The 22,938-nt window shown below is 47.1% G+C and overlaps 1 protein-coding gene and 1 long non-coding RNA gene across 5 annotated transcripts in view; both read right to left on the reverse strand.

Moving 5' to 3' along the window:
• Positions 1-7,200, reverse strand: part of LOC308176914 — a 17,187-nt gene extending 9,987 nt beyond the window's left edge. The window contains exon 1 of one of the 2 annotated variants that reach the window (XR_013938731.1): positions 3,113-7,200. This is a non-coding gene — a long non-coding RNA (uncharacterized lncRNA). The remainder of the gene's footprint in view (positions 1-3,112) is intronic. The other variant, XR_013938732.1, reaches the window with a different exon arrangement.
• Positions 7,201-15,795: 8,595 nt separating this feature from the next.
• Positions 15,796-22,938, reverse strand: part of BRWD3 (bromodomain and WD repeat domain containing 3) — a 55,224-nt gene continuing 48,081 nt past the window's right edge. For all 3 annotated transcript variants that reach the window (XM_080554327.1, XM_080554326.1, XM_080554328.1), the window contains one exon: positions 15,796-22,823. In XM_080554327.1, coding sequence (XP_080410453.1) covers positions 22,039-22,823 — 785 coding nt within the window. In that variant the 3' untranslated portion in view covers positions 15,796-22,038. The remainder of the gene's footprint in view (positions 22,824-22,938) is intronic.

Raw genomic sequence — 22,938 nt, forward strand, 5'->3', positions numbered from 1 at the left:
GATGAGCTCCCACGGACACAGACACAGCCACCTCTGCCACCTGCTTTACAACCCTGCAAGTACTCAAGACTCCTTAGATGCTCTGTGCTGCAGCTGTTGCTTGGTCTAAAGCAATATATATACACACCACCTGATGACATCTTTTCCTTTTGTAGATTAAGGTGTCAAAACTAGTCCAGCCTACCAATAAAAAGCAGCAGCAGGCTCTCCCTCTCTTTCTGGAAGTCTCTTACTGCAAGGCTTGGGCTTGAGGACACTTGTTCCTGTATTGGTCCCATCCCTTTCCACCCCAGCTGAAAACAGCAGGAGGCAGGGATATCTGGCACCACGACCCCATCTGGCAGGATGGCATTGTGGCAACTCCTCCAGCTTCCCACAATGAAGCCTTGAGGGAAGGATGGACTGCAGGTCTCAAACACACTGGCAGAGCTTGGTTGTTGCTGTTCTCCATATAACATGCCCTAAGCAACCCAGAGTGATGCTGGTACATGTGCAATACAGCCAGCACCTTTCCTCAAATGCTTTAAAAAAAGCTAGAAGATAAATTTGATCCTGAAGGCAGTGTAAATCCAAAGAGACTTTGCAGAAGCCTCTCCCATGCCCACCACCACCAGACTCTGCCCCCAGGTGTCAATTATTTTGAAATTGAATCCAGCTGAAGAGCACCTGCTCATAAATATCCACAAATCCACCCACATCCTGTTTGCATCATCACTGGTGTACTTTGGTGGGAAAGAACATGAATAAATGACTGAGTCACAATGCCTTATTTCTCAAATTTCATGCAGTTTGGGAGTTTTCCTTGTATTTGACATTAAGATGCTTGTTCCTTTTATAACCTTCATTACACATTAGGAAGAATGCATGCAGACCCAAATAGCTCTTGAATTTATAAATATGTTGCAATTGATGTATTTTATTTTACAATTATTGTGATAAACAAATGGGATATTTCAGTAATGCTTGAATGTGCTCTGTAAGTAATGCCTTTCATTGTCCTTTAATTGTACGTATTTGGTAAATGAGCTTTAAAGGTTGAATTAGTATTCATTAGGCACAGGCTACCATACATTTTCTGCAAAAGAGATAAAATATAACTGTTTCCTCTAGTCATGCCATAGCTGAGTGGCAGCCCAGTGCGATGCACTTTTATTACAGGTATATGTTACCATTTCTTTGCAGACAAGGTCCAATTAGGAAGGTTACAAAGTGGTTATTTTTAGTTAATGGTTGTGTAATGAACATAGGTCTGTGCACTTACCAATTTTCTTATTATTTTCAGGCTAGAGTCAGAGAAGCAGGGATCAAGCTCTTCAATGTAAGCTAACCTAACCCCCCAAAATTAATGAAGCTCCACTAATTTGTCAGGAGTATTATATCTGCATCAGTGCCTCAACTTCACCGCCTCGTACATCCCCATATCACCACAAGGCAGGCAGGTAACACAGGTTAGAAAACAGATGGCAGAGCGATGCCCACAGGTGCCCAGTCTCTGCAGGCCCCTGCCAATGCACACTGAACTATTTGTGCTCAGCACAGCAGCTATCACCCAGGATGCACACTTTGCAACCCTTTGCATAATGAAACAAAAATCCATGAGCACACCAAAAGAAGCTTCTGTATTTCCGCCCAATTTCTGGCCAGCAGAACCAAAGGCTTTACAACCCAAATGTTCAGAGCCAGGGACAGTTTTTCCTGGTGGATTACTGAAAGCATAACCTGACAACTCACCGGGCATTAGGTCTCAACACTGCAGAAAACAGAGGCAGGGGGCCAAGGCAAGCAGAGGCTGAAGCAGGTTTGGAAGCCCCAAACCCAGCACAGCATCCCAGCTGCAGCTCATGGCACTAAGGAGCAGCTACACATGAAGCCAGGCTACCCACAGCAACCTCCGGCCCTACAGCCCCTCCTGCTCCCCACTCACAACATTTCTGCCTCTGCTGAGCCCAGGGTAAAACATGACAGAAGGAACATGCAAAGAAGCAACACAAAACCAAACAGAAAAGCTAAAAAAAATAAATTAAAATTAAGGCTAAGAAATTCAGATTATTACAGCTTTCATCTTCCCATACAGGCTTCCCTATAAGGCTGATAAAGCAAGGCAAAGAAAGCACAGAGTATGGATTCAAACTCAAAAAAGGCACCACTTGTTAAAATAATGGCATATCAGATGGTGAGAAAAGTTTGGAACTGGAAGTTTGCATGCAGCAATAAAATAGCATGATAAAACACAGAATTTAACACTTACTTGATTTAGCTCTAAATTGCAACAAATGGAAGAAGCCATGATCATTTAGGAAGTAGGATATACTTCATACAGACCGAAACGGGTCAAGCAGCCAATAACTCTATAAATATTTAAATGGCAGCAGAGCAGCCCATCATGTGTATTGCCCAGGGATTTAGGCTAAATAAATGAAGTTGGCCTTTCCAACCTCATCATCTGTGATTCAGTAAATATTGGGGGTACTCAGTCACCAAGTACAGACAATCTGAAAAAACCACCCGCATGCACGGAATTTTAAAAGCAAATAAATTCTGGCTTCCAGACTCAAGAGAAGGAAAAGATTAGTTTTTTAAGTCAGAACAATGAAGAATTAAGTTATTTTGTTGCTTGCAGAAAGGCATCTGAAGTTACAAATAAATAATACAAGCTGACATCTACACTCACCATAAAAATAGTTACTTGTGATGAGGGGAAAATAAAATGAATGAATAAACTCCATAGAAAGTAGCAGACCTGTTTGCTTTCTCCAGAGAGAAAGTTGACTTTTCTGCCCAATAGGCTCAGTTTTGGCTTTTTCTATTTACAAAATTAAACACGCACGTGCTCGGGGCAGTGTTTGCACAATCTCCATGCACCCGTTACTGAGATAACAGAACCACCTCTGCCAGCCAAGGTCCTGCCAGCAAGGACACCTGGGGCTGTCCTGCTGCTGGGGAGCCTGGGGCTGCCTGCCTGTACCCCAAAGCCCTAGGGCTGAGCTCACCCCCAAAAAAGCCTTCCTCACCCAGGTTGTGGGGCCCTGACTGCTCAGAGGATGGGGAGCAGGGATGGGTTTTGCAGCCTGCAGATCTCTAACAAGAGCAGAAAGGCAGCTTTCAACCTTACCTGCAGCAGGGAGCAGCTTAGCTGCCCCAGGCCCAAGCAGGGTTTCCCCTGCACATCCCAGGTGGGGAACAGGAACAGCCTTTGCCCCACAGCTCTCCAGAGAAGGGTAGCACCCCCAGCCTCTCCTTTTAGCTAGCCCAGAACACCTGGTAGCAATTTCTGGCAGAAGATAAGCAGCTTATAATTAGCAGTCAGGTCATTTGTCACCTGTTGCTATTGAACAGTAGGCGTTGGATGCTCAGCACCTGCCCAGCATCTGCCCAGCACCCCTCCCTCCTGGTCCAGCCCAGCAACCTTTGCTTGTAAGAGCCGGGGTGATGTTTGGTGCAGTAGCTGGCAGCGAGGAAAGTTTATTTCTTGTAGCACTGACAGGGCTGCAGCATTTCATTACCTGCTGGTAATGAGGCTCGCCGAGGCGTGACCCCTCTCCGGGAGGCGGCTGCGAGCGATGAATCAGGGCTGCTCTGCTCCAGCTGAGAAACACGGGCTGCACTGCAAACTGCACCCCCAGAAGTTAGGAGAGGGCTGGTGCCATGAAAAGCACACAGAGGAGAGGGGAAAAAAACGTTTGGAGGGTTGTGGGACAATCCCGATGCCCCCTCTAGCTGTTTTATCAGCTCGTGGGTGCTCGCAGCAGCCTTCCTGCACCCGCTGTCCTGCCCCAGCAGTAACTACAGCCCATTTTCCTGCTCTGCTGCAGCACTCAGCCAAAGGGGGGTGCTGGCAGGATGAGGCCGCCACACCGAGCGTGTTGTGGGCTGTGCTGCCCCTTGTAGCTATTAGCTCCGCTTCCCTGGTTAATTGAGTGCTTAGATGCAATAGTGGTGCAGAGAGGAGCAGGGAGGAAGAAGGCTATTTTAAGTAAAGCCTTTTGTTAATCAGGGTGGAAATTTACTGAGGAGACCTGTGCATAAGCAGCGGTGTTTTCCCATGTTCCTGCTTGGCAAATACCCAGGTAATGATGGGGTGTGGGCTCAGCCTGTGCAGAGGAAAACCAAAGCACTGAACTTCGAGGAGCGCCGTGGAGAACTTCTGTAGCTGATAGCTCCAGGCTACAAAACACATTCTGACATGTATCGATCCAGCAGAAAGTCTATAATATGTAATAATGCCACTTTGTCATTTTCTATCCAATTATTTCTGCTCCCTGTCCTTGGGATTTCCCAGCTGAGCGTTATGAAGTGTGCAGGGAGCAACCTCTGCCTTCTGCTTGCTCAGGAAAAAAAAGACGCAGCCGATGCTGGAGTAGCTGCTGAAATCCCTTGGCTCAGGCTGGGCAAGGAGGCGGCTCCCGCAGGCAAAACGCTCCCTGCTCCGCTCTGGGATTCTCCCAGATGTGCCTGCCCCAGGAAAGCGACACGCAGCATTGCCATGCTGCAGATGCCCACCAGCCCCTTTGCCAGCAGAGCAGGAGTTGTGGCTGAGGGCCTGGTGGTGGCCCAGCGAGGTCGGGATCAGCGTGTCCTGCCGGAGACATCGACAGCCCCTGAGCAGTGCCTGCTCCCACCTGGAACCGCTGTGGGGACTCCAAAATGCTGCACGGACTCGTTACACAAACAAACCTCTGATAATCTTTGGAAAGGAATCCTTACAGAGATGCTCACAGCCACCGCAGCGAGACCTCGTGCCTGCAGCCATTGCTGGGAACAAAAAGCGTTCCGCTCTTAAAATCCAAAGTCTGAATTAGAGAAAAATACAACAACGCGGAGAAGACTGATGCGCAGCACCTCTCAGCGCCTGATGAATCATTTCCCGTGCCGTCAGGCAGATGCGCTCTGCAAATGAAAGGAGAAGGACCAGGCGCAGGGAACATCTGTAGAGATCGGGGAAATAGCACGCTCCTTCTGGCGCTCGCCTTGTGCCCCCTCTCAAAGAAAAGCCATTGAAATGTTAACATCCAAATACCCAGAGCACTAATACTTGCAAAAGACAGATGACCTCCTCGTTTCCCCTGTCATCCAGCATTTAGTCATCTCGCAGGCTAGGATAAAAAGCAAAATTATGCTGTGCAAATGAAGTGAACTTTCACATCAGCTCATCTACTTATTTTCCCTTAAACGTTGCAATTATTGTTTCTATTGCACAATCACTCCTTACTGCTCCGGATGCATTATTAATATGGAGGAGCACAGGCTCTTTTACGAGCTGTTAACATTCATTAGCACTCCGGGTCCCAGCGCAGCGCAAACCTTTCCCCTGCTCGTTCCCATTCACGGCGTGACACCGAGGTGCCGGAGAATTCCTCCGGTGGCTTCACTGGGGCTCAGCTCTGACATCAGGCCGTGCGGCACCCCGCTCCTCGCGGTTGTCCCCGGAGACAGGACAAGTCCGGGTGATAATTACCTGGGCTCCCATTAAGCTCCAGGGGTTGCTGGAGGATTTGCTCCTGCTGTCCTGTGCAGTCACGTTGCCACGGGGCCGGGGCTGGGCTCCCCTGCTCGGAGGCCGGGCAGGTCGAGCGGCTGATGCTTACCGTGGGGTTTTGCCGTGCCCACAAGGAGAGAAGTGCTGAAAAAAACGGCAAAACTTTTCTAAAGCAGAATTGTTTGCTTAACCACGATGATCCAAAACTCACGGTTCTCTTTCTTAATGAGTAAAAGACAAAAGGTGAGGTGCCCGAGTGCTGCTGCGCTGAGCGGCGCTGCGGCCCCGGCCTGCTGCTCCTCCTGCGCCTCAACGCGGGCTCGGCAGCAATCCCAGACCGTCCCCACAGCCGAGGCTTTGCTCTGCTGAACCTTCACGAAAGAAGTGATGGACGGGGACCGGGACAGCTCCAAAGGGAGCGTTTGCTGCCTTTACAGCCGCGCCGGCTTTCGGCACCTCCCGAAAGCGCTGCCGCTGCTGAAGCTTGCTGGCAGGCGGCGGGTGCAGGCTGGCAGGCGGCCAGGGGAATAAAGCCAGCTCCAGGGTGGCTTCGTCTGCACTTGGTAGGAAGGCCGGGGGACGTCAGTGTGGCGGGGGCATGGTGCGAGGGCTCACAGGGGCCCCGAGGAGCTGCCCCCAGCTCCTCCAGTCCCGGTGTCCAGGGCTCGCCCTTGGTGTCCCGGCTGCCGCTGAGGGAGCGAGGCCCCGTGCTGACAGGGGTACAGCCGTACAATGTTTAACTTTACGGCTGTGGTAACAAATTGTTGATTTGAACGTTCAGTGGGGCCCTCGTGGCATAGAAATACGTATTGCAGGTGATACGGTCTTGTGCCGCCATAATCATACTCCTAACATCTCTGCAGGGGATTTTAACCCCAAGCAACCGCATAGAAATAAATGGTCGGTGCTCAGCAGGACGCTGGGGTTTGCTTTTTGGACTCACAACCCCTAACTCTGCAGCGGTCCCTCCCAGCTCTGTCCTGCTGTGCTGTAGAGCCCGGAAACCCATCCGAGGAGCTCATAGTCCTGAAGCACCCAGCCCTGGGTTTCCACCAGCTGCCAGCCTGTGCAGAGCCGGAGGGCTGAGGGCTCGCACTTCGTCACCGTTCAGCCCCTGGTGCCCCCTGAAAGCCGGAGGCTTGACCTTACGAGATCCCAGTTGCTGCTTGCTATCTCCTGTGTCTGCATTGCACGAACACGTGAGATATCACAAAGCAAAACCCCAAGGGATGTTTATCTTAGAGCAACAAGTGAAGGCAAAGCAACTACTTCAATGTTTTTCTGCTACTAGACAGCAGATGCTAATCCTTAATGAACGGTGCCTGTGTGAATCCAGCAGCACCATTTATATCATCTGACCTTGGTGGAGTTGACTCATTAAGCGTTATAAATAGCTACTCCTAATAGGCAGTCGGTGTACAGGTGCCTTGTGTAATGATTGAGGAACAATCACAAACTAATTTCCCACTGATAATTCATAAGATATTTGAATAAAAATAAGGCTGTATTTGCATATCTCCCCAGAAGGAAGTAATCTCCCTGAAAAATATTCTGGTTTGCAAACTGCATTTGTCAATGACTTTAGCACAGTCACTTTCACAAGAAATTATGCTAATACATGTGGAAGATTACATTTCCTTGGAAAAAAAAAAGAAAGAAAAGAAAAAAAAAAGTAAGTGCAGTAAGACAGAGGAGAGCCCAGATGACTGCAGCGCGCTACGCTGCCCTGAGTAATTGATTGCTGCACCCATTCAAATAAATTGTGCTTTGTTAGAGAAAAAAATTAGGCAAGTTAAAATCTGATAGCTATAGCTTAGTATTTAATAAACAAATGCCATTCAGGATGTAATTGGAATATGGATGCGTTCCGTTGTGCTCAGCTCCCATCGTGTTGCATCCCGGGTTAGGAGCTACATCCAGGGCTCGCTCCCTGCAAGCCAGGCAGACCCCAGTGCGAGCACAAAGCGCGGACGATTTCAGCAGTGGGGATGTGGTGCCTTTGCCAGAATCCTCAGTTCTTAATTGCCAGCTTTGAAAGTCATGTTTCTTTCAATAAGGCCATTAAGCTGTGCCTTAAATCAGCTTTTTTAGGCAAGGGATGATACAAACATTCTCGTGTCCGTGAAGCACACCACCAGCTGAAAAAGTCACAAGAAAGGCTCTCCTGAATGAAGCCTGTGGTCTGGCTTGTGAATCTTTAATATGCATTTCTGCAGCTCTGTTCAACACTCAGCAAACTCATATTCTCTTTGACAGGGTAGACATTTTCATAAAGTATTTATAGCAGCTAAGCAAAATAACCACATTGCTGGGGACCTGAATTCGCAAACATTGCTTATAAAGTAACAGCTTTTTAAACTGAGATCTTCAGGAGTCTGTTCCAAACTCTCAGCCTTCCTTATTTATACTATAAACAGTAGAGAAATAATAAAATGGAAAAATGGAAATGCGGTTAAACTGTGAACTGTGCATTCTTTTTTTTTTTTTTCTCCTTTTTCTTTCCAGTGGAGAATAGAGCATCTATAAGAATACATAGATAAATCTTGAATTTTTCGTACAACTGGATTCTAAAAAAAATGGAGACACCGCAGTACTGCCCCAACGGGGTGTCAGAAGTCCTGTCCAGACGGCAGAAGCCACAAGGGAGGGACAAGAAGTGACCTGGTGGGTGAAGCCCTGCCCTCCCCCTCCCAGCAGAGGCTCCTGGTGAGCAGCAGGGTGCTGCTGGCTGGTTTCCAGTGCCCACGTCCAGCAGCTGCAAACCCGCCTCTGAAAAATCTCCTCCTCTCCCAGGGGGTCCCAGGCTTCGGCCGGTCTTCCAGAACCTGATGTGTTCACTAATCCTTAAATAATCTGCTTTCATCAGTGGTTTGCTCTTCGACATCTTTTTTACAAGTGTTTCAAAGACCTTTAATTAAGCCTCAAAACCCTCTGAAGATGGCGGCCGTACCCTGGTTTGACGCAGGCTTAATTGAATCAAGAGAGGTCAAAAGGCCCAAACTACACCAAATAATTGGAGTGCTCCTTGAGGACCACTTTTGACCCTTGGTTCTCCAGGGGCTGGTGGTGGCCAAATCCTATTTTTGTCCCTCAAAATACCACAAACACTTCTGACTGACCGGGTCTGCCTGCTGTAAGCTTGCAAGCTGCAGGGATCCGCTTTGCTGCCATTAGGGCTGTTGGCTTTAACAGTGGCAGGAAGATCAGAACCTAACAGATGTAAAAGCCTCTGCCCCAGGATCTGCATTTTGTAAGTCACTTGATATTTTTCATTTTAAATTACTTCTCTAAATGTGGCTTGCTGGTCAATTTAGCGATATAAGTGCTTCTGATGAGCTCTCAGTGCAAGACAAATAAGCGGGTTTCAGCAATATGACCCTTAATGTTTCATAGAAATTATTAAAAAATCATAAGTGAGTGTTTCTTCCCACTAATTGCCAGTTTACAGTCATGTTCCTGTTGCCTTCTTTAAGGTGTTTCACCAGTCAGACCTTTAAAAAACGTAGAAGGAACTTGGAGAAGACATCTGTTATGATAGATCGGATGCAGACAACTATAAAAAGAAAGAAAATGGGAAAACACAAGCAATATCTCTGTGTTTCTCTGGCTTTTATGGGCAGCAGAAGACTCATCCACCATCACCGCCGAAATACACTGCCTGTAGGCAAAGGTTTCCATCAGCAGGGTACCGCTCACACGAGCGGGAACGAGATAAAAAATCGCTGCTTTGCACGATGTTCACCAGGGGTAATTCATTGGGGATCGGTTCGGAAGTAATCCGACTCCTTTTAAGTTTACAGGAACAAAACCGTGACGGATGGGATGGGGGATGAGAAATTCCAGCCGGGCGGGGCAGGAATTGAGCCGGGCGTGCAGGAGCAGCCAGCCTGCCCCGAGGTTTCCCCGCGCTTTTCCAAGCACGGGCATCGCCTACTATTTCTTGCTCCGCTGTCGGCAGCGGTGGGGCCACCAGCCCGTGCTGGCATTGATGGGAAGGGCCCAGCCCTGCCCCTGAGCCTCGTCCTTCTGAGAAACACAAGGCTATTTAAAGCTTGTAATGGTAATTATTTATAAGCCACCTTCATGAGCTGCGTCTTTTGTTCTGCCTACAGTTTTCCCTGCCTCTGGAGGACAATCCAGCTAGCGCTGGATTTTAATAACCTGCCCCTCCTGGCCCTGCCCCTAACCCTTGGGGACAAGCGGCTGCTTTTCCAGCAGGGCACCCTCCTGCCTGCCACAGGGCTGAGGGTTGCTCCTGAGGTCCACTGCAGCATCAGCTCTGCAATTGCAGTCTGTTTCCTGACCCCGAGATCCTCTAATTGGGATTTCCCCAATTAACAGCCTCTTCGTTGCTTCTCCCAAGCCACCCGGAGCTGCAGTTTCACCTTCCGAACACTCAGTTCGCTCCCCTTAGTGCCTGCTTTTCACCCAATTCTTGCATCGAGGACCTCAACACAGAGAGAAGCGCACACAGGTGTGAAACCTGGGGACAGAAAAGAGATTAGGATCCCATTTCACAATTCATACCCCCATAGCCCATTTTTAATGCATTACTACAAAGCAATACTTTGTAAATCTGTTGTGCAGTAATGGTGAGCGATCGAGACACTCATCGTTGGGTGCTGGGCTTTGAGCACGGAGCTTGCTCCTGGCATCAGCGCGGCCAGGCTCGGCTGCTGGAAGCAACACATTGCTTGTGCACCTAAATAGAAAAAAGAATTAAGTTTCTTGCCAGCTCCTCGGGGAAATAATGGTGGAAATAATGCATTCGTGGGTATTATTTGTGTGCTGTAAAGTATGAAGCAGGGCTAAAGCAAAGGAGTGACCAGCTCAGCAGTGCTGCAGCAATGCTTTCCCAAAGCTTTCCTGAAAGTTCCCTCATTCCCTGAGCCCTCCAGGTAGCTCTGCTAATGTTAGCAAAGGGAATTTTGGCTTTGGTTTTCTGTCAAACTGGCGTTTCTTGCTTATGTTCCTACAGGTGCCCGTTAGGTCTGGGTGCATCACCAACCCACAGCCCAACAGCTCACAGCGCGTGGCTTAGCTTTTATCGGCGCCCAGAATCACAATGTGCAGAAAATCTCTTAAAAACTCATTTTTTGCCAAGTCTTTTGAAAAACACATTAACTGGAAGCAGACGGTTTTTATTGACGATGGCTACTGTATAATGGCAATAGGGAATGGGCCCACATTAAATCCTGAGCATAGCTTTACCTTAATGGGATCTTTTCACCACCAGCCATAAAGAGGAGAAAACCCCCAGCCTCCAGCGTGTGCGAAGGCCGGGCAGCGAAGGCCCTGAGTCCTTCACTGATCCAAAACTATTCATGGCTGCTTGATAAGAGATAAGAGATCGGCTCCCCCGGGACTTTACACTGCTCGTGGCGATGACGTCTGCTCTCGTGTCACATAAGGAACAAGGCTTCTACAGCTTGGTGTGGATTTCTGCACTTTAGACTGTACACGAAAATGTAAATTATCAACCTAGCTTTCAAATAATTGCAGTTTCCACCATATGTTGCTAAACTCACGCGAAGCTATTTTGGTGAGCATACACGTGCTTTGCAGCTATAGGTAATGAAGATGCCTGTGAGAGCTCCCTGCCTCTCTCCAGAGACAAAGAAGCCATCACGAGCCTCTAACTTCAGAGATTCTTATTTTCATTAGCTTTTATTTAAATAAATCACTTGAAAGTAAAGTTCTGGGGGAAAAAGAAGAAGCCTTCCTAAGCCCAGGGTTTGGAACATCGCAGTTCTGAGCAAACGTTTATGGCTGAGCTATAAAGCGCCGGTAATGGAAATGCTGACAGTCCGTTAACCACAGCGGTCCCAGCTGGCCCCTCTGATAATAAATCACACGAAACGAGGAGCAAACAGGACTCTGATTCACCGGGGCTGTGGGCAACAGAGTGGTAAAAACAAGTCGGGTTTCAGCACTGCCTTGTTGTGTTTTTTTTTTTTTTTTATGTTCTCGGCTTCTATTTTGACCCAAAGGCTGGAGTGTTTTGAATTACCGTTGTGTGCGTTAAGACTTTATACTGTGAATATTTCAACATATATGAATCTTTAATACACCACTGCTCAGCTTAGCTCAGGAAATTTGAAAATTATCTGTGTAGCGACTACACAGCTTTCATAAAAACATTGTTATACGATGTACCAGCAAAACAACAAGCTTAAATTTGCCATAGTACTGGCTGCGTGCTTGCAATCAATTTAGCTTTGTACAAATGCAAAAATGTTCCCCGTGGGAATGTGCTGGATATCCGATTTCTCCAGTGCCTATGGAATGCTGTAAAGGGATCAAAAGTGACCCCAAGCAGCATGCATATGGATGTTTCACTGCACAGCCTATTAAAATGTTCCCAATTTAAAATACCTCTGCCCAGACAAGTCCAAATGCTTCGACGCTGTCAGCACAAACTTGACAAAACGGGGGCGATTTGGGGTCAGCGCATCCCCGGGTTGGCTGGGTCGAGCCAGGCACCGGCGCTGGGCTGCGAGCATCTCCGCAGCACAGCACATGCTAATGAGCTCCATTATTTAATAATAAACAGCAACATTTAATTAGCGCAACCATTACTATGCATAAAGGGCTTTAATTACACTGCAGGCTGGTGGAAATACGCCAGTTTGGGGTGAGGCTGGTCGGCAGGCCCCGCTCCCGTCAGTGCACTGAGATGGGCTGCTGCCTTTGGTGCCTCCTCTCGCCACTCCGTGACACGCTGAAGTTGCTCCAGTTTCTGTTTTCTCAGGGATTTTGTTGGTGGAAGGGGACGTTCCCAGTCTCATCTTGATTGCCTCCACGGAGGGCTGGTGCTGGATGAGAGGGGGTCCCGTCGGAGCCCGGAGCAGAACTCGCCTCTAACACGGCCGCTCCTGCCCCCGCTGCATGCCCCCAGCTGAAAAAGCAGCGAAGTGGTCAAACTCAAGTGAAGCTACTCCCTTTATTTTAGCCTTTCCTAAATGCGAGTTAGCCGTTTAAAGAAAAAAGCAAAACCAAACCCAACGCTACCCTCCCCCCGTTTAGGAACGGCATACGCATGAGATACCACGTTATGAGGAAAACCCTTGAAAGAAACCGAATTTTTTGAACTTTCTGGTGTAGGCCAGGGACACGCCAAGACCTCAGGAACGTTCTTGGAGGGAGAAAACCAGCTCCTGCCCAGGCACCTTATGGTGCTGGCATCTGGAAGAGCGGGCTATGGTGAGGAGCATACGGGCCGTGGCCAACGTGCTGGGTCCGTGCCTGCCCCCTCTCCATGCGCTAGGCGTGCTGAAGCCCTTGGGTTTGGGAAGGGATCTGCAGCATTGCTGGGAGTGAACCTCATACAGCCGTGCTGGCAGAGGAGCATCCTCCTCCTGCTCCTCCAAAATGCACACGCCGTGTCCCTGCCACCCGGCTGCCCAGGTCGGGGGATAGAGGGGCAGGAACGGCCCCAGAAGGGAACCTGCCCCTTCCCCACTTGCGGTGCTGTTGCCACTCGAGCTACAAGAACATTAAAATAAATTATAAACGTCTGGTGTTAAAACAAACCCCCATTTTGCAAGTTTGAAAACTTGGGTTTCTTGTAGAACATATTTTCTTCCTGGAAATTTATGCTTCTGCTTTCATTCATCAGAAATGTTTTAGTCTTAATTTAACGTTATTCTATTGATGCTTTATGGGCTAGAAACACATCGCTCTCTCCCCTGCTTGCATCTGCCGTGAGAACAAAAAGAGGAGATTCTGCACCTGTCACTGCCTCGCAACCAGCTGAAGCGAAATGGGATTCAACAGTCGCTAAACAAAGTGCGAGCAGTGAGTCAGTATGGAAATCAGACTTATTTCTTTTTAACTCTATTATGTGGCAGCACAAGGGAGTGGGCATGCTTTCTCGTGCGGCGGTATCTATATGGGGCGCCCATTTCAACATCTTCCTCCAGCGCTTTTTCAGCAGCCCTGAGACAAAAGGGAAAAATCCCGTAGTTCTCTCTCGCGCGGGGTATTGATGCACATCTGCTGCATTCGCCATTTACATTTTTTAAACTTTAAGTAGGCGCGGTTAAAACGCAGGAAAACGGGGCAAAAAGAGAGGAAACATCTCGAGGCCCCCTCTGTGGCCAGCTTGCACCTGAGTTTCTCCAGCAGCCACCCGCCTCTGTCCTCGCAGGTCTTTGTGCTCTGCCCACGGTTGGAGTGGACCCAATCCCACCCCCACCGGGAGGCGCAGCACACTGCGGTGCTTTCGCACCTTTCTTTGTATCCGCGGCAGAATTTCCTTTAGCGATGGAAAAACAAGCGTAGTTTTTGGGGGAAAGAATTTGGAAGAGAGATGATCGGGAAAGAAATTGATTGCAAGCAAAAGTAAAGCAGGGCACGGTGAGGGAGGACGGGAAGAAGAGGGGAGGTAAAGGGCACCTACATGGGGGTGCTGGGATTCGGGGTCCTGAGGGCAAGGCAGGAGCAGAACCGAGTGGATCCCAGCTGCCCTGAAGATGCCGCAACAAGAACTAGGGAAACTTTGGTGCAAACAAGAAGCCTCTTGTCCCTGAAATCACAAAACGCTCCTAATAACTAATATCTTTAAGAATCAGAGAGCATTTACGTAGCGAGCTTGCTAATAGCTGCTGTCTGTGCTAACAAATCTGTTTTCCTTCTTCACTCGGATTCATACATTCAGGAACTTTCATCAGAAGTTTGGTTTTAGAGTCTTTTATCAGTTCCCTGTCTTAAACAAAACCCATTTTGTTACAGTGAATAAACCTAATACATTCCCAACTGCAGTAAACACAGCATTTTTATTTTTTTTTGACTGCATAATATAGCTATTTAAAAAGTGTTAATTGCTTCTTTTGGAAAAAATGCCTGCATGTTCCCGTTTCAGCACAAAACAAGCAGCTTATGTGCTGCGCTATCAAGCCTGTTTATCTTCCCTGCTCCTCCGTTCTTGCTATTCTTCACCCCAGTTATTCCGTCTGCCAGCCTCTGCATAAAAGATTTGGCGAATGATGTTAAAAGTAGCCCTTTTAAGGGTGAGCTGAGTGTGAAACAGCGAGGAAAAAAGTTATTTCACTGCCCGGTTACCCTAGCCTGGTGTGGAAGGGCACGGGAAGCCCCAGCCTGCTGCTCTCGCTGCCGGAGACCAGGGCCAGCCGCAGGTCGCCTTCACCCCTAACTTCTCTTCCCTTTTGCACCAGGCCAGGTTTAAATGCAGAAATATCCAACCTTTGAAGCCTCCTGTTTGGAAGCGAAAGGGCAGGGAAGGGTGAAGGACCCGGCTCTGCTGAGCCCCACACCTTGCCCGCCGAGCACAGGAGTCCTTAAAAATTATGACAATATGTACGCGTACCACAACCTCCTTCAAGAAAACAATAAAAAAAGAGCATGCTTCGCATGCCAAGATCGACACAAAAAATGAAGGGAAATGTTCAACGCAGCAGAGAATGAGAGTAAAGTAAAATGCTCCTGCTCGGACTTTGCAGCAGGCAATGACTGGATTGCATTGGGGAGCTCAGCAAGTACGCAGCATCGGCTCTGGGGAAAAATAAAGTAAAATAATAATAAAATAATAATAAAAGAATAATAAAATAAAATAATAAAATAAAATAATAATAAAAGAATAATAAAATAAAATAATAAAATAAAATAATAATAAAATAAAATAAAAGTCAGAGGAGCCAAAAATCCATCTTCCCATCACTGCAAAGAGAGATCTAAGTATTTTCCTGGAGCCCAGTGGCAGCAGAGCACAAAACCACAGCACAACGACCGATGGGGCATCCACGCCCAGCAGGAACAAGCTCCGCCGAAACCAGAAACGGCGTTTGCTTAAAATCTCCTTGGGCAGTATCTGTCCGTCTCTCTTCAGCAGCGGAGGGAAAACAGCGCGGTTCCGTATCACAGTATTGGATTTTTCCCACGGTGCAAAGGAATTAACGCATTGCGGCTCTAAGCGTATAAAACTGTGATTAAACCAGGAGTAAAACAGCGAGATGCTCCGAGGGACTCCTCCATGGGCAGCCCAGGCCCCCCTTGGGCCCTGCTGGCACCAGAATGCCAGCAGACAGCCCGCGGCCACCCCACTGGGGGTCTCCATCCCGTCCCCCTCGAGCTCTGCCGCATCCCTGTCACCTCCCAGCTCCTCCTTTCCTAGCCCCAAGGCCTCGGCAAGCCAAATTTCCAGAAATTCTCCCAGTGTATCCAGCTCACACAGGTGTCCTTGTTTGTAAGTGTGGAATTATCCAGCTAAAACAAAAAGTACTTTCGTGTTGAAAGCCGATTGTTCTTTTTATTTTGTCTTTTTAATTCTAAACCCCTGAGTAAGCAATGCAAAACCAAAGTAAGAGTTTATCTTTTTTATTAAGACAATCCCACAGCTGGAAAATGAAACATCCTAGATTACATAAGTGACTTCAAAAAAACTCTAGAAAAAAATCTTTACAAATTTACATTTGTACAATACAAAAACTAACAGCTCATTGCATATAAATATTACATTTGGTCTGCCAACGAGTGGCATCAAAATCCCTGAAGTATTCATTTAAAGGGACCTGAGATAGCGGATGTGAAGATATGGGCATAAATATCACCTGAAAAAAAAAATAAATCAATAAAGTACAGAATTCTAATAGCTTTGTGCATTTTTGGAGTATTTTAAATCATCCAGAGCATGAACCGTAGAGCCTAAAATCACGTGAATGTCGCTGCTCCAACACCAACTATTTCTAAATGACGTCTGCTCTAAGGACTCGGGGAGGAACGAGGAGCTCTATGTCAGTATCGCTACGGAGAACACGCGGACCAGCCCGGGGGCTCGGGGCGGATCTGGGCAGCCCCCACTCTCTCAGGAGGCCGTTTGAAGAAGAGGATCGGCGCCTTCGGCTTTCCCGGCGGGGCGAGGAAGCCCAAGCCCCCCCCGGCTGCCAGACCCCCGCAGCCAGCAGGGTGGCCGGGCCCAAAAAGCACACCAAGAACCCAAAGCGCTCTTGGTTGCCCACGAGCTCAAACACTTGCCGGACAGCCACAGGCTGTAAATTCACTGTAAATTCACTGTAAATTCACACATGCGGCCGCCGTTCTTTGCCGGGAGTGTTATAAGCGCAGCTTGTTTTACTTGAAATTCGCACAAACCCTGGTCAGGTACCCACATCCATGCACGTAAATGTATTTAAGCACCATTTTTATAACACTAGAGTTAAGGCTGTGACAGCAATTCCACCGGAACGTTTTCAGGGACTCAGAGCACAGTTGTGTACGTTTGCTGTGGGCTGAACATGACACAGTAAAAATGTACAAGCTTCCAACAGGTCTTTGCATTTCTAATACTAAAAAAGACAACTTTCAGACTAAGTTTTGCAGGCTGTTACTTACTGTACATAAAGGAGTTTTTTTTGTCTTTGTTTTTTTTTCAAATGTGTAAACCTCTGATATACTAATATTGAAAATTATCTATCGCACATGCGCAGTAATTTTCTATAATACATACTTGAAAGAACACAATGACAGCTCCCTACAATACTAAATAGAGATTTAGCCTTGGATTGTTAACTGCCCCTTCAGTCTATCGTGTAAATAATTAGCATTTTATAAATCTTTGCATGAAGATTTAAAAAAAATAAAAATCAAGAAATGTAAACTCACAAATGCGTTTCTAAAACACTGAACTGACACAGACCAGCGGCAGCAGGACACCCCAGTCAGGGCTGACAAGACATCCCGACGCCTGCAGCAATTTGGTTTTCCCTGTCCTTGACCACCCAGGTTAAAGACAGAACAGCAATCTTGGGTCCTTATCAGGAATTAGTGATTTAAACTTATTTTCTCCTGTTAGTACTGTGTGATTTTGAACGGTTGTCAGAGACACTCAGAGCCATCTAGGAGCAGCATCTTAAACGCCTGCCAAGGTTATCTTGCTTTCTGAGGTCAGCAGAGCCTCCAACACTGACAAAAGCAATACATTTTAGTTCCTTTTTCCATATTTTATAAATTACTCCAGAACGATTTTTACTACGCGCCCAATGTCGGCTCTTTTCAGTGCTCTGTGAACCCGGCAGCCCGCACGCAGAAGCACCTGAGCTGTGCATCTAAAAACACGGTCGGGGAGAATCAAAATACGCAAAGGATACAAGATTTTAGGCAACCAAAAATCATTCCGCAAGTTGTTATTTCTTAATGACTACATTTAGCTTGTTCACCTGCAGGGGGGACTTGACGGGGGTGGCCTCTGCTTACGTCTGTGCCAGCTTCTGTTACTAGGAGGAGCAACCCAAGATTTTCGATGCTACATTGAGCCCACCAGGCTCTCTCTTTACTCCAACTGGTGATCTGCAGTTAAGGAACGGAAGTTTGAAAGCGAAGAAGGCATTCCTACTTGGGATGAGATAGAAGAAGAGCTAGGAAAAGAGGACAGCTTCCTCCCACAGCACTCGGCACATCCACCCCGGGTGGCTGGGGAACCTGGCCAAGAAGCGCATTACGAAGTGCTGGGGAGGTGACGGAGAACCTCGGGAAGCTGTCCCTGAGGCCACCGCTGCCCCAGGGAGCTTCCGAGGGGAGCACGGGTGGGATAACGGTGGCAAAAAAGATGAGAGAGAAGAGGGATGTGGCACCGGGAACGCGGAGCGCACACACAACAGCTACGACACGGCTTGAAGAAAACAAGGACAAAGGAGCGATAAAACGGCACAGACCCAACCCCAGCACAAGCACCAACGGAGAAGCTCCACGGGCAGTGCCAACAGAGATACCCCGGGAGGCAGGAAGCCCACGACTTTTGCAAATTTGACATTAAATTCATGCATCAAAGGAAAAAAAAAAAAGAGTAATAATTCAGTAGACACGGCACGGTGGGCACAGTGCCCCATCGGGGCGAGGGGTGGCCGAGAAGCAAGAGCACAAACTTTCCTTTGTAATTAATCCACCTCCAGCCGCTGGGGAAGGGGGCTAAGAACAAGGTAAGGCAGACATAGAAGATGTGGCAAGTCACGGGACAGTTCAGCTCCTTGACAAACAACAGGCAACGAATTAAGTCTTACACCCTAACAGTTTAGCCGAAACAGAGTTCATCAAGGTATCATCAAATGCCAAGAGTCTCACAGGTAAACTGTGGGGCAGGAACGGGAGGCTAGAGAACGGGGGTGGAACAGGCCAACAGGAAACCAAAGGATGACAGAAAGCTAAAGGCGGGCCAAGCGTGGGCCAAACTGATGCGACGGCACAGCGGAACCGCAAAACGAGCTTGGTCATGGATGCCCTGGTCCAGGAGAAACGGGAGTGCTACAGAGAGAGCAGACTTGGGGGCAGGAGACAGCTGAGAACAAGGAGGCACGCGGGGTTTTCAGCCCCATCTCCTCAGGGGATGAAGCAGGGGCTGGCAGCGTGCCGCGGGTACCCCTGGGGGCAGAAGCCCCGTTTTCCAGGGTGCCTCCAAACGCCCCCAGGACCCCCACGCTCACAGGAAGGCCCACGCGAGGTTTCAGGGTTAGCGGAAACCTCGAAGCGCTGGCGCCCAACAACTACTCCTAGGGCAGGAAGGAAGCCATGGCCTGCCCACGCACCTCGCCAGCCTCGGGGAGCTGACGAATCCCCAGACCTTCAAACCCTTTCCCGAGGCCCAGCCGGGGAGTCTTTCGGTAAAGGTGCAAGGAGAGGCTGCGGCCTGCTGGCGCCTCAGCGAGGTCACGAGCATGCGGCTTTGGGGTCGGGGACCGTGCCAGCGCACGGCTTACATCGGCTTACTGCTTCCGATGCGCCCGCTGGGCTGGGATCAGGCTTTCTGCAACCATAAGCGGCTCCTAGCAGGATCTGGGGTTTGAGAGAAAGCGCCCGAGTTACTACAGAGTTATCGTTCTGCCACAGACCGAGGCCGTGAGAAATCAACTGCCCAACTCGGAGAAAGAACCCAGGTACCAAACCAAGTGAAAAGAACATAGCTAAAAACAAGTTAGTTTTTCATGCTTATAAAAAGGTTCTCATGCACAAAAAAAACCCAAAAAACACATTTTCTTCTACAATAAGCAATAGTTCTGTTGTTCTAGCACACCCTGCTGTCTAGCTCTTAATCATGTAACACATATGATTAATACTTACGCCACAGTAAAGTGATGCTTCACTGTTATCTTCACAGTACTTCATTACATAGAAAAGATACATTTGAGAACATATTTAATATTATTCTAATTGCTGCTAAAATACACAAATTATAAAAGGATTTCTCTGGAATCCGCGTGTTTATCTCCCCCCAACCCTTACACAAAATAAATAAGTAAGTGGATCTTCGGCCAGTCAGAAATATATGAAAAGCATTTCTTTTGCATTTCAAGATTTTCAGGCTTTAGAACAGAAACCATAGTGTTTACGTTAGCTCAAGAGGACTGATCTAAAATGGGTATGATTCTGACTATGAGCTGATGCATACATGCTATTCCTGGTTACCGTATGTAGGAGGACCAATCAAAGAAATAACACATTTTTTTTATAAATATATATGTATGTATATATATATATATTATATATATATGAGAGAGAGATGATAGGACGGGTGTTTATATTTTAAAGCCCAATACAGAACTAGGAGAGCCTCTGCGCTATATTTCCATCAAAACACAACTGAATTAAGTCCAGAAATGGATTATGGCTGATTCAAAACAGTTATTAAAAAAATGTGATTCTTCTACTGTACCATAAACTCATATTAATGCTCTGAGCAATTTAGGATATACTCTCCTCCATCACAAAACTAAACCTTTGCATTTTTTTTTCAAGTCATTTTGCATCTAAGTAGAATTTTTGGAAAGCGAGATAAAATAGCTAGTGCTTAATATAGAAAGTCAAAAATTAAATTCCTTCTGCATCTGAGAATATACATGGGTCACTCTTTGCTGCCTGAGGTTTTCCAGAATTATTGACCAAGCCGTGCACAGATGAACTTAAGGATACTGGATGAAAATTTTAAAAAAAAGAAATCTTGAAAAACTCCACTAAAAATTTCTAACCTCTTTTTTTTTCGTTTGTTCTCTCTGTGTAAACCAACGTACTCTCATAACCAAGCTGGAACTGTCAGATTATTTTAAACAACACGAGAAAACCGAAGTCCCATATATATTTCAACCAGACCCTACTAAGCAAAGAGGCTGCCCAGCTCCAGCTCACCCCACGACAAATCCCCTGTTCCTGCTCACTGAGGCCGCTGCCTTTCGCTGGGGAAAGACACTACCGACTTCCCTCGCACTGTCACAAACTGTACTATCACTACCAAAATGAGTTCTGTTTTCAAGTTCGCAGTTTTCAGTATAACAAGTATAGTGCAACAACAATTCTCTTCTGGAAGCTTGAGACACAAGAGTCTGTCTGGAGGACGAGAACAAAGTTATCAGGACCACTAGCCACCAGAGGCACAGAGCTCAGTTCAGCTTCCCCATCAGCTTCAGGGGACAAATTAAACTAAACACAGATTTGCACCGAGCAAGTCGCGGCAGAACTGCGTGGGAGCCAGTTGGCCTATCTGCACAAACTACCACCTGCTGAAAACATCACGCTTCTGAAAACTCTGATCATTGCTTGGATTTGTTTTCATTGTGTCGATATAATGGAGATATAGTTACTGTACAACTCAGCGAGCAATTCCATCCCTCTACGCTCCTGCTTGCCTCTTCTTCAACACATACTGAATAATAGCATCTATTTTCTTTTAAGTTTCCAGTAGTTGTAAATAGAGGTAGCCAAGCTACTATTAAAAATCACGTTATGCTTTGAAGAGGAGGAACCTTTCAAATGTTGAAGTCACCCCTTAGCTGCACAATCTCTATTAATACTATAAAAATATGAGAGGACAAAAAGAAAATAGATGCAAGTAACTTTTGCATTTGGCACCTTTTGTCTAGATATTCATACTTCTCAAGTATTCTCTTTTTAATAAAGTTAATGCACACATAGGACACACCACATCAAAGGTTTGCTACATATTTACAAGGCACCAACCCTTTGTCACTTTTTACACGAATAAAGAACCGATAGAAAGCACATCAGGACCCCCGTAACTGTAGTATAGACATACTTCAGTTCAGCACAATTCATGACTGTTTGGCCTGGGAAGATTAAAATAATCCAGATCCTTCTTACAATATAGAAACTGTAAACATTTTATAGCTGCCTTTAGGATTGGTGTATTGTGCAAAAGTTATAATTATTACTGTTTATAAGGATTTATGGCAGAAACCACATAAAAACTCTGTAAGAAGGTGCTATTTCTATAATACAAAAACAAAACAAGGGAGAGAAGTCATAATCATGATTTAAAATATCATGTTCTTATTGAGAAGCTGGAAGCCTCTTTAATGCGATGAACTCGTAGTGTGTGGGGAAGAATTTCTGTAATTTAAGGCCTAATGAATAAGGCTTGTTTTGACCAATGAAGTGTGGCGATCTGAAGTTTTAAAACAAACGCAAATTGACATAATGGAAAAGCACCACTGTGAGACATGAGTGGAGTCCCCGCACAACTTGCTTGGTAGATTTTCTGGTAAAATCCCTGCAGTAGAAGGCCATTGAAGTTCTTTTAAAATTGTTCCAAAGTTTTTCATCTGTCAATAATTCCATCCCATGAGATGGCTGACCCTGGCTTTTTCTGTCATTTTCCGCACCCTGCCTGACCTGGAAGTACCAAGGTTCAAAGGATCCTCGGTGTGCACAAAATTGTCATTATCAGAATCGTCGTTATACAGGACAGTTCTCCTGCCCTCATTCCTTGTTTTGATTCGAGGCGGCCTACTGAATCGGCCTCCAAACACGTTCTCACCAAATTGTCCTCCAAACAGATTTTCAAATTCATCATCTGTAATTCGGGCACGTTTCGCTCTGGTGGCTCCTCGCGAGGCTCCTCTGCCTCCCCGGCCTCTTCTTCCTCCCCTGCCACCACCTCTTCCTCTGCCACAACCTCGTCCACCTCTTCCACCTCTTCCCCCTCTACTCCATCTGCCCCACCTCCCCCACCTACCCCTCCTCCCTGTCCCTCTGCCCTGCCAATTCCTCTTCCCACTGGTGACTTTTCTTTTGATTTTTCTCTTGGGTTTTTTGGATTGCACAACTTTGCTGTAGTCATGGTCTCCATCAATGTAATCCTGATCTGTTCTGGATGTTGATTCAGAGTCTGAATCAGAGCCACTTCTGCTTTCAGAACTTGAACTGGATGCTGATTCCCCACTTTCTGATGAAGATAAACCAGACTTTTCCTTCAAGTCTCTTTTCTTCTTTTCCTCTTCGTCTGCCTCTTCCAGATGCTCATCTTCTGATGCACTTACTAGCTTCCTCTTGACTCCTGTCCGAGGTTCTCTGCCATCACCATTTGTAAGTGGTCCATCAGGAGAGTGATCTAAGCAAACACAAAATAATCCAGTTATCATCATCACGTCTGAACCAAACTGGGCCACAAAAAGTGGGATTCGCCTCACGCCTTTGTGATGTGCTCTGGGGACGATCCAACTCTG

The sequence above is a fragment of the Anser brachyrhynchus genome (genome assembly GCF_964034855.1).
Source record: "Anser brachyrhynchus genome assembly, chromosome: 13".
Classification (NCBI taxonomy): domain Eukaryota; kingdom Metazoa; phylum Chordata; class Aves; order Anseriformes; family Anatidae; genus Anser; species Anser brachyrhynchus.